Source organism: Tremella mesenterica, assembly GCF_000271645.1.
Source record: "Tremella mesenterica DSM 1558 unplaced genomic scaffold TREMEscaffold_17, whole genome shotgun sequence".
In the NCBI taxonomy this organism is placed as follows: Eukaryota; Fungi; Basidiomycota; class Tremellomycetes; order Tremellales; family Tremellaceae; genus Tremella; species Tremella mesenterica.
The window spans coordinates 55,252-71,120 of record NW_006711241.1 but is presented as its reverse complement, the minus strand read 5'-3'; the positions used below and the strand labels follow the sequence as shown (position 1 = coordinate 71,120).

The window sequence follows — 15,869 nt, the reverse complement described above, 5'->3', positions numbered from 1 at the left end:
CGAACGACGAGCAGCGGGGGGCGACGAGCGAGCGACGGGCGAAGAGCGAGAAGTTGTCGAGACTTTCCTCTGTTTAGCAGGGGAAGGGGGGAGGAAGGAACAGACACCTGATGTACACGATGCACATCGTGTACCGCGGTTGGTCCCACAAGGACGAACACAGGGGAAGTCGGGGTGACGAGATTGCTCGTCACTGGAAGTTAGGATCTGTTACGTTCTGGGAAGTTTGATTCACTCACCGGCAGCGATCACATTCTTCGCCCTTGGGAGCAAGCTCCCACCTTCCAGGTTGGGCCGCGAGGAGGGCCAAGAGACTCGCCGAAGTTCTTACCGTTCCCGGACGAGGAACAGGCGAGGAAGAGGGGGCTTCAACCCGTACCCGTTTGCGAGCGGGGGTGGGCGAGGACAAAGCGGACGAAGAGGAAGAGGACACCGATATTGGTGAAGAAGTTCGTCGATGTCTCTTCTTAGGAGACCGAAGGATGGAAGATTTTCTTCTTAAACTCGCCTCTTTCGAGGGAGCTTTTCTCTTGGCCGGAGTCGAGGATGGACCGGCGACGGGAGCGGGAGGCGCGGAAGACGAGGAAGACGCCGACAGAGAAGGGAGAGCGGCCGACAAGGAAGAGAGGCGAAGGCCAGCCGAGCTGGCAAGGCGGCGGACGAAGGACGAAGGAGGAGCAGGAGGGGGAGACTGGACCCGGGACACTAACATCAGCCATGACACGAAACTTCTCCACGAAATTCTTAGGCAATTAGAACTTACTGCTTCGAGTCCTTCGGGCAACGTTCGAAGGAGGAGATTTGACGAGTTTTCGAGGGGTAGACGGGGCCATGGTGGGTATGAAGAGATGAATTTAGTGAGAGAGTTGGTTGAGATGTAAGAAGAGAGTTAGAATTGAAGAAGTTAGGGGGGGAAGTTCGTCGACTTACAAAGTATAAGGGGAAATTCGTTGCTGTTGACAACAGATAAGGGCGTTCCCGTCGTCAACGTTGTGTTTCATGGAGTCCAGGATACCACGAAGATCCCTGGATACGAGAGAAAATTTTTAGGCTAAGGGGTTTCCTACTTGCACTCATGGATACTGCACTCACGAACAGATTATTGCTTCCCATTCCCCATACATAAAATTCCGCAGAACTTCGTTCAACCCGACGTCCCGAGCTTCGTACCTCACGAACTTCGTCCCCGACGAAGTTCGTGCCTTCCTAACTTCGTATCCTCCTAACTTCATATCTCCCTAACTTCGTATCTTCCTAACTTCGTATTTTCCTGGAATTTCATTACGGGAATTACATTGTCAGGAAGTTGGTTTGAGGAGAAGGGTGAGAACCGAACTTCATGCTGAGTTGTTTTGTTCTTTTCGGCGTTGATGTTCGCTCACGAGGACGTTCGCGCTCAAGGAGGGGGCGACTGTCACGCGGCGCCGCGTGACACATTGCTAGTCGTCAGTCGCTTCTAGTTCATTGTGGTTAAGTTGCTATAACCCTTCTCTGGTGTACCTGGTATGTGGTGCAGCCATGCATGGTGGCTGGTCAGTCATGTGAGCCTGCATACTGCTCCCCATGCAGACGTCATGATCCGTTGACAACTGTCAGAGGGTGTTGAAATCAACCCGTGATATCTAGTCCAGGTTCTTTTTGCTTTCTGCACTCTTCCCTAGTGATATGTAGCATGTAGCATACTATGGAAGACTCCCAGCATCACCTTGTATACATCTGTACAGATTAGGTTGGCTTTGAGTGTGTAGTTGAAAGGCCAGAATGATAATAGTGGATATCACGGATCTCAAGGGAAGTCGCCGAAGGGAAGTTCTGCCTGGGACTTCCCGGACACCGTACTAGGCCTACTTACTCTATATATATCTAACTTGAGCTCTTACCTTGCCTCATCCAACAATAATAATACTGTTTTTGTATACTTTACTCTTCATCAGGATTCTTTCGATAGATCCATCCCTCAGTGTATACAAAGTATAGTCCAAGTCGCATAAAAGAAATCACTGGAATTAGTTGGTGACCATGTCGGACTCGGAAAGCTTCGAGTTGCCCGTTGACCCTCCACCCAAGATTCCCCCTATTATTTCCTTCAATCAGTTGACAGAACTCGACAAAGCTCACCCCCTGTATTCTCTTTACGACATTTCTGCTTCACTTGAACCGATATTCAAATCGTCCGCCCAACTCGCCACCAAAACAGGTCTGATGGACTTAGTCCATCAATTGGAACGCTTCAGAAAAACTTTGGGCGAAGTATGGACCGAAGAACCTCAAGTCACTTTGTCGTGAAAAGAGATACCAGAATGAGTATCTCAAGTCGGCTGCTGCTTACAACAGAGAGGCAACCGAGCTTGACACTTATGTGCTTCGTGTAATGGAGGACCTTGTGCAGAGACTTACTGATCCAGGAGGTGATCAAAACTCGTCGGGCCCACCAAGGGCTACGGAGGACATATCGTATCTCACCCCAGACCTAAGTCCTGTCCCGAGTCCTGTCCCGAGTCCTGAGCCCTAGGAGAGGATGTGAGGAGGATAAATCGTCCGGCTCGAATACGGTACAGCCAATGGTACGAGTACTTTACTGTGCATACTAGTCAGGGTGGAGTTGATGAGGTGATGTTTGGATGCACGAATGAGCTCGAGATGAATTTCCCGTATGATCAATCCCTTCCTTTAGCCATCCACCATACGAGTTTGGGACAAGGCAATGGGTGATGATCACTCTGCATATGTATCAAACATCCTCTGCTGACAACCCTTCACAGGAAACATGAAATTGCATACCATTCAACCTTTCTCAGATCTCTCTTCACACAAAACACATGACACGCCTCGCGATACACAAAGAACCTACGACGCATGGGTGATCTCCACCACCAGGTCACCCTGCGCGATGGAATCATTTTCCACCACCAACACACGTTTGACCTTGCCCGAAACGGGGGATGAGACTACTGATTCCATCTACACGTTAGCGACATCTCCTATAAAGGTTTGGTGTCTTCATTTTGAGATCGACCACATCAAAGACTGGGTAGATGACAGGGTGATAGACGGAATAAGGTTGGAAGACATTTCTCACACCCACCTTCATAGCGCTCAACACGCATAATGGATCCCCGGCCTTCACTTCTTGTCCCTCTTTCACCCTCACATCAATCACCACGCCTGACATTGGTGATCCCACGCTTCCTGGGTCACTCGTCGCCTTCTCCCTAGACACATTCTCAATAGCCGCGTTTCGATCCGTAATGACCACGGCACGAGTTTCTCCGTTCAACTCGAAGAAAACTTCACGGGTGCCTTTTTCGGTGTTGAGTGGTCCGACGGCTAAGAGTTTAATGGTGAGTGTTTTCCCTTTTTCGATGGAAATGTGCATTTCTTCACCGATACCCGGTTTGCCAAGGAAGAATCTGGTTGGGAGGACGCTGGCGGTCAGCTGGTTACTCTTTTGCTTTCAAGCAGGGAGCAGGGATAGCAGGGATAGCAGGGATAGCAGGGATAGCAGGGATAGCAGGGATAGCAGGGATAGCAGGGATAGCAGGGATAGCAGGGATAGCAGGGAGAGCAGGGAGAGCAGGGAGAGCAGGGAGAGCAGGGAGAGCAGGGAGACAGGAGACATTAAAAACAAATACCCACCTCAAATCCCCATACTTCTCCACGAAACCTTGAAACTCCTCAAACACTTTCGGGTACATACAATAACTCGCCACATCAAAATCATTGATATGAGCCCCATATTGCTCTCTCAATTCCCCCTTGATCTTTTTAAAGTCCAAAGGTTTCATACTCAACCCAGGTCTCTGATCGATTCTCGGTTTATCACGTATAATGTTTGATCTCAAAGGTTCCGGGAATCCTCCATAAGGTTGACCCAAATACCCTTGGAAAAACTCCACTACGGAAGATGGGAAATCGAGTTGACCAGCTCTTTCCAATACATCTTGTTTAGAAAGATTGTTAGAAACCATGAATTGTGCGAAATCACCGACAACTTTGGAAGAAGGAGTGACTTTGATTATATCCCCACAAAGTTGATTAGCTTCTATGTATTTCTTTTTGATTTCCAACCATTGAGTTCCTAGACCAAGTTGAGAAGCTTGGAATTGAAGGTTCGTATATTGTCCTCCGGGCATTTCATGGTCGAACACACCTGAATCGGAAGCTCTGACGTTGGCTTCGAATGGAGCGTAAAGAACTCGGATTTGAGACCAATAGGTGTTGAGAGCTTGAATGTTTTCGTGAGAGATACCGGTGCCGAGATCGGTTTGTTCCAAAGCTGAACATACGGCTCCCATGGCAGGTTGAGAGGTTAGACCGGAGAGATCATCAATGGCTACGTCGACAACGTCCGCACCAGCCATAGCGGCGGCAATCATGGAAGCAGCGGCGATACCGGCAGTGTCGTGCGAATGAACGTGTATGGGAAGATCAGGATGAGCTTTACGGATAGCACCGATTAATAATCGAGCAGCTTCAGGTTTGAGTAATCCCGCCATATCTTTGATACCCAACACATGAATACCTTCGTTGACCAATTGATCAGTGAGGTCGAGGTAATATTGCAATGTGTATTTGGTCTTCTTGGGGTTGGCAACGTCGCCTGAATAACAAATGGTACCTTCTACCACACCACCAGCTTTCTTAGCTGCATCAATACCGAGCTTCATATTCTCAAAGTAGTTGAGCGAATCGAATACACGGAAGATGTCAAGACCGGCTTCGACAGCTTTTTTGGAGAACTCGTAGATAGCATTGTCGGGGTATGATGTGTAACCGACGGCATTGGCACCACGCACAAGAGCTTGGAGGGGAATGTTGGGTACGAGTTTACGAAGAGTACGCAATCGGTCCCAAGGGTCTTCATACAGGAAACGCATGGCAACGTCAAAGGTTGCACCTCCCCAACATTCGAGCGAATAAGCGTTCTGTAAAGCATGACTTGTCTCTCTTGCAATGTTGGCCATGTCGACGGTACGCATTCGAGTGGCAAGTAGAGACTGGTGGGCATCTCGCCATGTCGTATCCATGATCAGACATCCCTTGTATTCCCGAACGGCTTTCGCAAACGCAGCGGGACCTTCTTTGACGATGATGTTTCTCCAGCCAGTCTCGCATGGTACCGAAGTGTCGACGATCTTCGTAGGGTCGGCATTGTCCCTGATGCTCGGGATGAGCGCTTCGGTTTTGAGACCAGGTTCGCCACTCTGACCTTTGATCGACGACCCATTGACGGCCATATCACCGAGGTAGGCGAGAAGTTTCTGAGCTCGGTTCTGGGAGTGGACGAGCTTAAACAATTGAGGTGTGTCGTCGATGAAGGTAGTCCAAGTTTTACCAGACTCAAATACGGGATGGGTGAGGAGACGCATAAGGAATGGGATGTTGGTCTAATCATCAGCTGCGTCTAGATTATTGGACATTTGACCTCACTTTGACACCACGGATCCGGAATTCGACCAAAGCACGGAGCATCTTTCGACGAGCGACCTCAAAGGTTGCCCCACTGCACGAACACTTGACCAGGAGAGAATCATAGTGCGGCTGACAGCGTCAGATACTGATCCGCGTCGCAGACACAAAGACTTACAGTGATCTGGGCACCGGCATATCCGGAAGCTGCGTCCAATCGTACACCATTGCCGCCCGCAGATCTGTACACTTCAATCTTCCCCGTGTCAGGCTGGAAATTGGCAGCAGCATCTTCAGTGGTGATACGCGACTGGATGGCAAAGCCACGACGATGGATGTGCTCCTGAGTGAGGCCGAGTTGTTCGAGCGACACGCCTGCAGCGATCTGTATCTGAGCAGCCACGATGTCGATACCGGTGATCTCTTCGGTGATGGTATGCTCCACCTGGATACGTGGGTTGATCTCGATGAAGTAGTGTCGACCTTGCTGGTCGACGAGGAACTCTGCAGTACCCGCGTTTCGGTAACCGACGGCGTGAGCAAGTTTGAGAGCATCGTCAAGGATTCCTTGGCGAATAGACTCGTCCAGATGAGGTGCCGGGGCGATCTCCACAACCTACAGCGTCAGCTCTGGCCTTTACAAAGACTCAAGACCAACCTTTTGGTGTCGCCTTTGCACAGAACAATCACGCTCGAAGAGATGAACGCAGTTGCCTTGAGAGTCGGCCAGGAGTTGAACTTCGATGTGCCTAGGTCTGTCCAAGAACCCTTAGCAGATCAGCATGAGTCTTCTCAGGCGAAATCGACAAACTCACGCTCAATGAAGACTGTCCCATCCCCAAAGGCACTCTTCGCTTCTGACACAGCCCGTTCAAAGTTCTCTTTGAAACTGTCCTGGTCCCTCACCACTCGCATTCCTCTTCCACCCCCTCCCATAGCAGCTTTGATGATGACAGGGAAGCCATATTGCTTAATGAAATCCGCTGCCAGCTCGTATGACTCGACTGGGCCGTCTGTACCAGGTACGACAGGAACGCCGGTCTTGATGGCAACAGTGCGAGCCTTGGTCTTGTCACCTAGGGCGTCGATGGTTTCTGGTCTGGGGCCGATGAAGGCTATTCCGGCGTCTTCTACTTTCTTGGCAAATTCTGCGTTTTCAGACAGAAAGCCGTACCTATGGGTCAGCGAAAATCCATCATTTACTCCTTTCTTTGTGAGAAGGTGTGAAGAGGGGACGATGAGCGAGTGACGTGAAAGGAACCAGTTGTTAGTGTATAAGAAAGGATGAGACAATGGTATATGAGACCTGTGGGGATGTGACTCACCCAGGGTGGATCATATCGACGTTGTGCTCCAAAGCTATACGTATGATTTCATCCTGAGCCAAGTAGGCAGCGACGGGAGTGAGACCTTTGCCGATAATGTAAGATTCGTCCGATTTGTACCTATGAGCACTCATTCGATCTTCGTACGAGTAAATGGCGACTGTGGTCATGGCCAATTCGTGGGCGGTCCGGAAGACCCTGATGGCGATCTCTCCTCGATTGGCGACGAGGACTTTCTTGAGACGACCATGATGCCCTGCTTGTCTTTTTCTCAGATTATGGATGCTGGGGGTGAGTGGGACCTATGCATGTCATCTCGAGTGACTTACGATGGGACGGCAGGGGAGCCTGGTGAACCGGGGGTCGAGTCTACACCGAGATGAGTGACCCATGAGGCAATCTGTTGATGAGTATGAGGCATGATAAACGTGTGTGGAGGTGAGGGGGAGGAAGGGTACAAAGAGAACGTAGCAGACTTCAGGAAGAGTATGAAAGGGAAGCGAGGACGGGTGGATTGTGGAAGAGGGGATGAAGGGGAGCGAAGACGGAAGAGGGGGAGGGGGAAAGGGAGTGAATATATAGGAAGGACAAGATACCCACGGCTGATGGGGCCTCGGCCATGGTGTTCGAGGAATGTTTGATGGAATGTAAATGCCAGATGGATGGGATGGAAGCAAAAAAGATGATAACGGCAGTGGTGATGGTACAAAGGAGGGGGATGAGTATTCACAGTGTGGGGGGACTAGATTAACTACTACTTACCTGTATACCCGTACTACTCTCGATCACTCTCTTCCTCTCTTCCCCCTATCTTTCTCTTCCTTCGGCGCCCCGCCTATACCTCGGCCCACCGCACTCGACTCGGACGTCCGCCATCCAATGACACCTCTTCCGTTGTCTGTCATGTCTTTGGCTGCGTACTACTCTACGTCAGAGGGTCAATCAACGATCAACGATATGCTTCTCAACACCGGGGTTCCTCCGTCGACATCATGATGCATCATCGCTTGATAGATTGCAAACCGTACGACGAGAGATAAGGCAACTCGACCTCCACCCATGATAGCATCATGGAGTAGCGATGTAGCAGCATGGCAGCGATACGACATGCAGCTCTCCCCCACTCGTTCACTTCGCATACGTCGCAAGCACTACTACTGTAGTACTGAGCGATACAGTAAAGGAGCTCTTCCCTGGTACCGGAAGACGTAACACCGGTATCGTCAAATGACGGCTTTAGTTTAACCGACTCATTCCAAGTCAAAAGTCAGTTTAGCCTGTTGTTGTAGAGTACCCTCCCATCTCTTCTCGTGACCCTCTCAGATAAGTCGCCATCAAGCGACATGCAACATGATGGATACATTCCGAATACTGATGAACCTCGGCACTTTAATTCATCCTCTGACTGTGTCATGGTTCCCCCACGCACCTCGCACCTGGGAGTCGAGGAGGGTAGGGAAGAAAGTACCGCCGGCAATGAACATGTGGCAGTTTGGAGTCACCGGCAATGCACGGACCCCAAATCACCTCGGGGATGTCGGCCGTTAAGTCCGATGGCAAGCCTACCGACCCCTGGGGACAAGTCAGCTTCACGCCTATTGTTTCACGCGCCTCTCTTTCTTTTCGAAATTGACGCGACGTCCGACGCCGACGAAGATATCATAAGAGCGGCATACGAGTACGATAGATTATGGACGATACATGATGGACACTGGCTTAGGGACAGATCATTCAGAAATCACCTACCAGTCCGTATCTTCTACCCTTCCTCACTCCATCACTTCTCATTCTCTCTCACCGTCTTACCGTCCAATTCCAGCAGCGCTAGACATCTCTCATACCACTGAAATTTTAGTGCTCACGAAGTCGCTAATTGACTAGACAACAACCCTCTCGACCTATATGGTACCTCTCCCCTCTTCCCCTCCCGACCACTCTCCGTCCCATAACTCGCGGACCAACAGACTCCCTTCACTCTCATTGTCTAACTTCCATCTCTCGGAATTTTCACCTCTTCTCTCCGTCCTCTTTCACAGGCATAGACCCAAGTTTCATTCGCCGAATCTTGAGTCGAGTCCGGTCTGATAGATCATACGAATCTCTTCAAATCTCAGGTGGACGGACTTACAAACCTGACGAAACGACCATATGGGGATTAGCAGCTTTGTTAGATCCTGATGGGACCGCTCAATCGCATACTTTAGCATTACCTCCTATAGATATATTCTCTTCTTTACGTCATACCTCTCAACCACGTTGGCTCCAGGATCTCGAGGAAGACAATGTATTTGAAAAAGAGAAGAGGATAGAGGAAGAGGATGAAGGAGAGAAAGAATTTCCCTTGATAAGTTTACCTAAAATGTTTGAGAAAAGATATGATAATTGGGAATTCCTAACTACTCTCAGCTTGACCCAGATGAACGGAGCGGTGAACGATGAGAGTATAATGGGATTGAGGTGGTGTACTCACTTAACAGTATTATGGACTAGAGGATGTGGGATTACAGATGCTGGTGTTAGACTTTTAGCTGGATCATTGGACCTTCCTGGAAAGCTTCTTGATTCGACGGATCAATTTGCGACAAGTAGACGATCGTGTGCCAATGCAGAAGAGACAGAGCAGGGCAATGGAAATGGGAGAAGAAATGGAGGAACTCGAGAGGGGATAAAAGGAAGAGGAATGTGGAAGTTGAGAGCTTGGTATCTTCCCGGATGTAGAGGAATTTCAGATAAATCAATGAAGGTATTTGCCAGATGGCCTGGTTTGGTACTTCTGGGTGAGTAGTCCTGCTGGAGATCGCTATATACACCTCCATTTCGGGCCTGTACTCTGCCGCATTCAATTTTATGCCCCGGTCTTACTCATTGCCGGCCCTGTTGTGCGTAGAAGATGGAGCTCTGTTGAAGAAGGTTTTGTGGGTGGAGTCGACTGACAACGGTTGCCTTTTTGGATCAATCTGACGACCAGACGTTCGAGATACATCATGCACAGAAGTTTCCATGAACATTTTCAATAAATATTCTCGACAATACTTTTCGTGTCAAAATGCAGATTTTCAATCATGTACCGAAGGGTTACGTCAATTATTTTCTCCTGTCACTCCGACCAATGAGATACTCAAAGATTTAACACTCACTCTTATGCCTCTGAGTGAGAAACGTTATTTAAGTTTGAACGTTGTGTCATCATATCAACCATTAGATCCAACTTGGTTACCTCGATTACCTAAACCATCTTTATCCACACGTTCTTCCGCTTCTATACTACCTACGAGCGATTCTTTCCCCTTTCCTCAACATACTCAAATCTTTACATCGAAGTCTTTCCACTCGGAAATATCTTCCTCTCCCCATCCGCCCTCCTCTCCTTATTCCAATTCAATCTCACAATATTCTTCCTCTCCCCATCCCTACTCATCCCCTCTCCCTTCACAAACACACCCACCAAGTTCCCCCCTTCCGAATTCCTCTCAGACGTCTTTCGTATCTTCCCAAACACAAAAAAACACGTCAAATTCTCAACTACCTCAAACATCTCAAGGAATCTATCGAAGTCAATACCATCCTCAACCTCGACCCCAACCCCAACCTCTTCAACCCTCTCAACGTCCAACATCCGTTTATCGATCAGACGGTATAGGTAAATTGTACGGTTCAGGAGTTTCTTCAATACCTGATCCTTCAACCGAGCGTCGTCAAGCTGCAGAAAACCGTCGAATGGCAATTCAATCAGCTATAGACTACCAGAATCAATCATCGCGTAAAAAAAGGAAAAAACAACCATTAGATAAGTATCAACCTTGGGTGAGAAAGAATGAAGAGTTGGACCCATGGGAAAAACTTGTTCCGATGGCAGGAAAGGTTTATAAAGAGAAAGCTGCGGAAGCTAAGAGGAAAAGTAAAGAATTCGTGGCTGCTACTTTGAGAGGTAGAAGAGTGGGTGAATCGGAAATTTCAGAGAAGGGAGTGGTGAAAGGAGAAAAATGGGCGATGATGGTAAGGATTGTTTCTTCGAATTGGGAGGGATTACAGTGGAGTTTTAGGGAAGAAATGGGGAAAGAAGGGTTGGATTTGGATTTGGGAATGGGATTGAGGAAGAAAAGGGATAAAGGGTTGTTAGAGGGTTTGTTAGGATCTACTCGACAATATTTGGATGATAAGGAAATGGATGAGAATGATGAGTGTCATCAAGGTATTCCACATGGGGAACTCTATGGAAATGGAGAAAGATTTGAGATGAGACGTCATGGTATTGTGTCAGTAGAGAATAAGGAAGAAGAAAACTTGAAGAAACCTATAAATCCATTCCGTGTTTCAGGGACAAAAACGAATAAATTAGGTATCAAACCTCTCAATATTACTACCAAGCCTACTATCATAAAACCCCACACTTCTCCAAGTTCACAATCATCAGTCTTATCTGGGCAGGATAATTCGTTTCAGGACACAACGAGCAATCTCACTTTCCGATCTATTCCCAAAACACAATCAAATCCCTCGACATCGAATCAAAATATCAGTACTAAATTCCCATTTGAGACGTCAATCTCTCATACTACAGTACATGAACCTCTATCTGAGTTGACCAAACATGAACCAATAGAGCATATATCTTCTGAATCGAAATTATCTCAGAAGAGGATTCAGACTACGTTGAAACCGTCCAAATCTCAATCAACTTTGAAAGAAACATTCTTCCGTTCCACACTTCTCACACCTTCCAACACTCATGACGCACTCGATTGACTCGACACTCTTAATCAACTCGACACCCTTGAAGCACTCGACCAATTCAATACAATCGACATCGAAACGCCCATTTGAAGGTCCATCAAATACTTTACCTAAAAAGTCTTTGAAGATGTTTCAAAACACCAAATAACAATATCTTCCGTCAAATGACTCATACATTCGTATTCTTACTGTAACTGTATGACTACAGTATATGGTTGGTTCTACACTACATTCAGCCCATGTTACATTCTGATGCAGCCCTCATCCTCCCTCTTTTTCACAGATCGTGAGGTTCAAAGTGAGATCTGATCAGCAAAGATGAGAGGTCGGGTTGATATAGAATACGCATGGTAGGCCGGGGGGGAAGGGGGATCAACATAGAATAATCAGAGACGTGAGTATCCAAGTAGAATGTCTTTTCGTATCCAATGTGTCTCTATCAGTGAATGTCTATATCCCGGGACGGTAAAGAGGGTATTTAGTCTTGATATATGATATTTCTTATCAACATGATGTATTTTCTTCAAGGTTCAATGATCAGTCAGTACATTCAGTAGCAGTCTATTGTGGTTCAAATGTATGAAAATGAACAGTTTGCGCAGGTAATTTCCTCAATTCATCAATTACGAACCTCGTAGACTAACTTACCTAACTACCTATTTCCCGGTCTACAATATTCAGACAACAAGTACCAAATCTAAACCATGAGACGTCAAACCTCGAGAACGATCCGGAACATTTGCTTTCATTTATTTCACCAACACCTCTCTACTTCATACTCCACAACACGAAAATACTTTACTCGGCATCGGATACTGGTGTCCAAACCCAACTAAAAGAACATTAGCCTTATCGAAGTCGGAAATAACCTCTACTGTCTTGTCAGATTTGATCGATCCAAATGGGTTCAACATGACGTGAAGAGATTATTTTCAGGGGCTTTTAGCTGGAAGTATGACGTTATGGGATTGTCTTTGGGGTAGATTTCATCTGAATAAGAATGAGGGCCAAATATGATCAGAGGGTGGCGGAGACAGATGGTTGAGATGAAGAATGAAGAATGAAGAATGAAGGGGAGAAGGGAGAAGAAGAAGGACTTTCTGACTCACCGATAAGGAGCAGTATAATCATTTCCCATATCCATATTCTCAGCCGCTGCTATAACACTCGTTTCCATTGGCATTGAACTAGTAGTCATACTCATACTCAAACTCATAGGAACTTCCAAAACGTTTCCAATAGAAGGCATCGAACTTGATGTTGACATAGTTTCACTCATCGTAGTAGAAGGTATCTCTTCTTCCATTGCAGAAGAAATCGCAGTCATTGAAGCACTCATCGATGAACTGACAGAAGAAGGAATTGTGTTATCATCTGTATCAGGGGAAGAAATAGATTCAGCACCTTCGTTCGTTCCTGCCGTATGACCTTCATTTTCTTCAAAATCCGATTGTCTCAAAGAAGGGTTTGAAGGTGAAAAAACAAGAGTGATATTGGAACTTTTGTTCATTGGTGTAGATGTTGATTCTGTTGATAGTTGTTTACCACCTGTTTGTAATGCTGGAGGGGAAGATGATGAAGAAGTTGTGAGAGTGTCGGATGTATCTTCGTTTCCCGCTACCATTTCAGCCGCTGAACTAGGTACAGCGGTGGTAGTAGGTAGAATAGCTTCAGTGGTCGATATGGAGGTTGACATTGAGAGAGTGGAATCTACATCTTGAACGATATCGGTCGGCACTGAAGATATTGATGACATGCTTGAAGAAGGAAGTAAAGTTGGCAATGAATCTAATTGTTTTATATTCAATGGTGTAACGGAAGGTGACAGCATAGAGGAAGAAGATGATGGAAGAACGTTTGCTACTTTGATCATATTTGATGGTGTTGGTATGGAAGTAGGTATTCCAGCAACTGCGACCGATGGAGTTATACTAGCCTCACTTACTGATGTCACATCTGAGGGTGAAACTAATAATTGGTGTGATGAATCCGTAGGAAGTGATTCAGCCATAGCACTAGACATGATCATGGTGGAAGTAGGAATGGAAGATGTAGTTGTTTCTTCTACAGAATCTGGAACACTTTGTAAAACTTGTTGCGAAGTAGTATTTGGTGTCCAATCGGGATGTATAACACCAGTTGATGGATCGTACAAGAATACTTGAGAAGTATGTGAATCCCCTTCTGTGACACATGGTTGGACCGTTAATGGTTTTGCTGATTTAGGTAAAGGATCGAATGTAGCGCAATAAGATTCAACCTCGGCGGTTTCAGCTACGAAGATAGGAACTTTCAAGTTGACTTGGATCGGTCCATTGTTGTCTGTTGACTGAGCGGATGACGTGGTCGGGTCGGTCGAGTTGGAAGTGGAGTTAGAGTTGGAGTCAGATAGAGGAACGAGGTAAACTTGAGTACGAATAGAGTTGGAAGCGTTCAATACGAACCCTTCGGCGGAAGATGTGTCGTTACTTGACGAAGTACCGTTGGAAGTTGATAGTACCAAGGAAGCAATTTTGGCTCCAGTGGGGGAAGAGGAGGTGGGACTGGTTACATCGATGTAACCGGGAGCACCACCGAGATCCATTCCGCGTGCTTGCATCTGGGCAAATTGATCTCGGCTCCGATGATCGTGGTCATGGTCATGGTCGTGGTCGTGGTCATGGTCGTGGTCATGGTCGTGATCATGGTCATGCTCATCCTCGTGGTCATGATCCCTACGATCAGACTTCCTCTCAATCACCTTGACATGATTATGACGTCCATGATCATCTCCAATGAGAACCGAATGACCATGTCGACCATCCACATAAACATTGACATTCTCTTCATTGATGTGTTCACTCGCACGATCCTCGTTCGTCTGTTGACCGTTTTCCCTGCGGAAGACAAGATCCTGTTTGGGATCGACGTCGGCACCGAAAGAGTGTCGTTTTTGTCCTAAGAAAGCACGACCTAGTGCGGCCAGAGGACCGGAAAGCATGCGTTTACGAGGTTGAGGGGCCAGGTCAGAGAGAGGATTGGGGATGACAAGACTGCCAGAGCCATGAGGCATGAATGTGTTACCGCGGAGGGTTCTGGGGATATGACGACCCCCGGGGATTTTAGTTTGGTCCATGGCTTGCATGACGGCTTGCTTTACCGTGTCTGACCTTTTCTTGTGGTCATGGTCGTGATCGTGATCGTGATCGTGATCGTGGTCGTGGTCGTGGTCGTGGTCGTGATCGTGGTCATGGTCATGGTCGTGGTCATGATTATCATCATGGTCGTGGTCGTGATCGTGGTCATGGTCGTGGTCATGGTCGTGGTCGTGGTCATGGTCGTGGTCATGATCGTCCCTTCGGGATTTTTGATCCTGAGCCTGACGGTGAACATGTTCATGTTCATGCACCTCGGTATGATCCTTCGATTTCCCATCTGGTACGTCGTGTTTATCCTCGATCACGTTAACCTGGGCATGACCGTGAGCGTCAACTTGGACGTTCTGACGGTCAGCTCTCAAATCCCATATGCATCTCTTTCGGAACGGGCATCATACCATTGGCAAAATAATGATTGTCAAACAAGTTACTTGAAGATGGGAACTTTGAGAGAGAAGAATAAGAATCAAGAAAAGAAATAAACTCACATCCGGCTCATTCCTCCAGGGACCCCTGCGGCCGTGACGTCCGCGCCATGATCTCTTTTCGTTACTCGAGGCCCGCTCGGAATTGAGGAAGACCTGCTTCCCTCTCGTCTCGATCGGATGGAGTGACTGAGAATTAGTGTTTCCTCAATTGCGATCGCAAGATGGGTGTTCCAATTCCATCCAAGGAGGCTCACAGATCACGCACAGGTGATACTCGCCTCAGCTGCCAGAGCCATCAAGAGGTCAAACGAGGAAAGGGATGTTGAGGAGGTGAAGAAATTGTAGGATGAATGAGGTTTAGAGGAAAGGAAAATGAACCACTCACCCCGAGATGTCCAACCTTTACGCCGAGACCAGCAACCAGTGCTGAAATCTCTTGATCGGCAGGACGGTTCGGTAACGCCGCGGCCTGTGACATGGCCGCTCCGACAAGAACGGTAGCAGTAGCTATCGACGCTGCGTTTATTTGAACCATTTTGCAATAACTGTTTCTTATCCTATTTTTATTCCTCAAGTAAATCTTCTGGAAGTATCAAACTTCGACTTTACGTATTAAAGCTTTGAGTTCTTATGTGGGATTTCGTCGGGTATTGGACAAGGGACGAATGGTCAAGATGAACGTTTAGGGAGATTTAAAAGAATGAAAAAAAGAGCGTCGAGCTAAAGGCACCGGGCCGAGTACGAGAGTGAGAGAGTTGAGAGAAGAGGGAGGGTAATCTTGCTCAGCAAGTGTGTGAGAGAGAGAGAGAAAGAGAGAAGAGGAGGGTGGGGATTGA

The 15,869-nt window shown here is 47.4% G+C and overlaps 5 protein-coding genes across 5 annotated transcripts; 3 read left to right on the top strand and 2 right to left on the bottom strand.

The window, feature by feature from the left end:
• Window positions 1-119: 119 nt before the first annotated feature.
• TREMEDRAFT_65871 (uncharacterized protein) lies at window positions 120-881 on the top strand (the record flags this gene model as incomplete). The annotated part of the gene is made up of 2 exons (XM_007007979.1): window positions 120-209; window positions 246-881. The coding sequence occupies 2 exons, from the start codon at window positions 120-122 to the stop codon at window positions 879-881; spliced, it is 726 nt and encodes a 241-aa protein (XP_007008041.1).
• Window positions 882-2,019: 1,138 nt separating this feature from the next.
• TREMEDRAFT_65870 (uncharacterized protein) lies at window positions 2,020-2,512 on the top strand (the record flags this gene model as incomplete). Its single annotated transcript, XM_007007978.1, has 2 exons — window positions 2,020-2,282; window positions 2,335-2,512. The coding sequence occupies 2 exons, from the start codon at window positions 2,020-2,022 to the stop codon at window positions 2,510-2,512; spliced, it is 441 nt and encodes a 146-aa protein (XP_007008040.1).
• Window positions 2,513-2,757: 245 nt separating this feature from the next.
• On the bottom strand, window positions 2,758-7,448 carry TREMEDRAFT_45883 (uncharacterized protein). Its single transcript, XM_007007959.1, has 10 exons — window positions 7,335-7,448; window positions 7,064-7,134; window positions 6,735-7,019; window positions 6,225-6,583; window positions 6,068-6,177; window positions 5,588-6,025; window positions 5,431-5,541; window positions 3,637-5,387; window positions 3,086-3,425; window positions 2,758-2,961 (listed from the first exon to the last, which is right to left on the bottom strand). Exons 1-10 carry the CDS (start codon window positions 7,353-7,355, stop codon window positions 2,848-2,850), a joined length of 3,600 nt encoding a protein of 1,199 aa, XP_007008021.1. The 5' UTR covers window positions 7,356-7,448; the 3' UTR covers window positions 2,758-2,847.
• A 629-nt stretch (window positions 7,449-8,077) lies between these two features.
• TREMEDRAFT_65868 (uncharacterized protein) lies at window positions 8,078-11,480 on the top strand (the record flags this gene model as incomplete). The annotated part of the gene is made up of 3 exons (XM_007007977.1): window positions 8,078-8,486; window positions 8,849-9,511; window positions 9,703-11,480. 3 exons carry the CDS (start codon window positions 8,078-8,080, stop codon window positions 11,478-11,480), a joined length of 2,850 nt encoding a protein of 949 aa, XP_007008039.1.
• Window positions 11,481-12,317: 837 nt separating this feature from the next.
• TREMEDRAFT_65867 (uncharacterized protein) lies at window positions 12,318-15,568 on the bottom strand (the record flags this gene model as incomplete). Its single annotated transcript, XM_007007976.1, has 4 exons — window positions 12,318-12,342; window positions 12,578-14,949; window positions 15,094-15,219; window positions 15,419-15,568. The coding sequence occupies 4 exons, from the start codon at window positions 15,566-15,568 to the stop codon at window positions 12,318-12,320; spliced, it is 2,673 nt and encodes an 890-aa protein (XP_007008038.1).
• Between the last annotated feature and the right edge of the window lie 301 nt (window positions 15,569-15,869).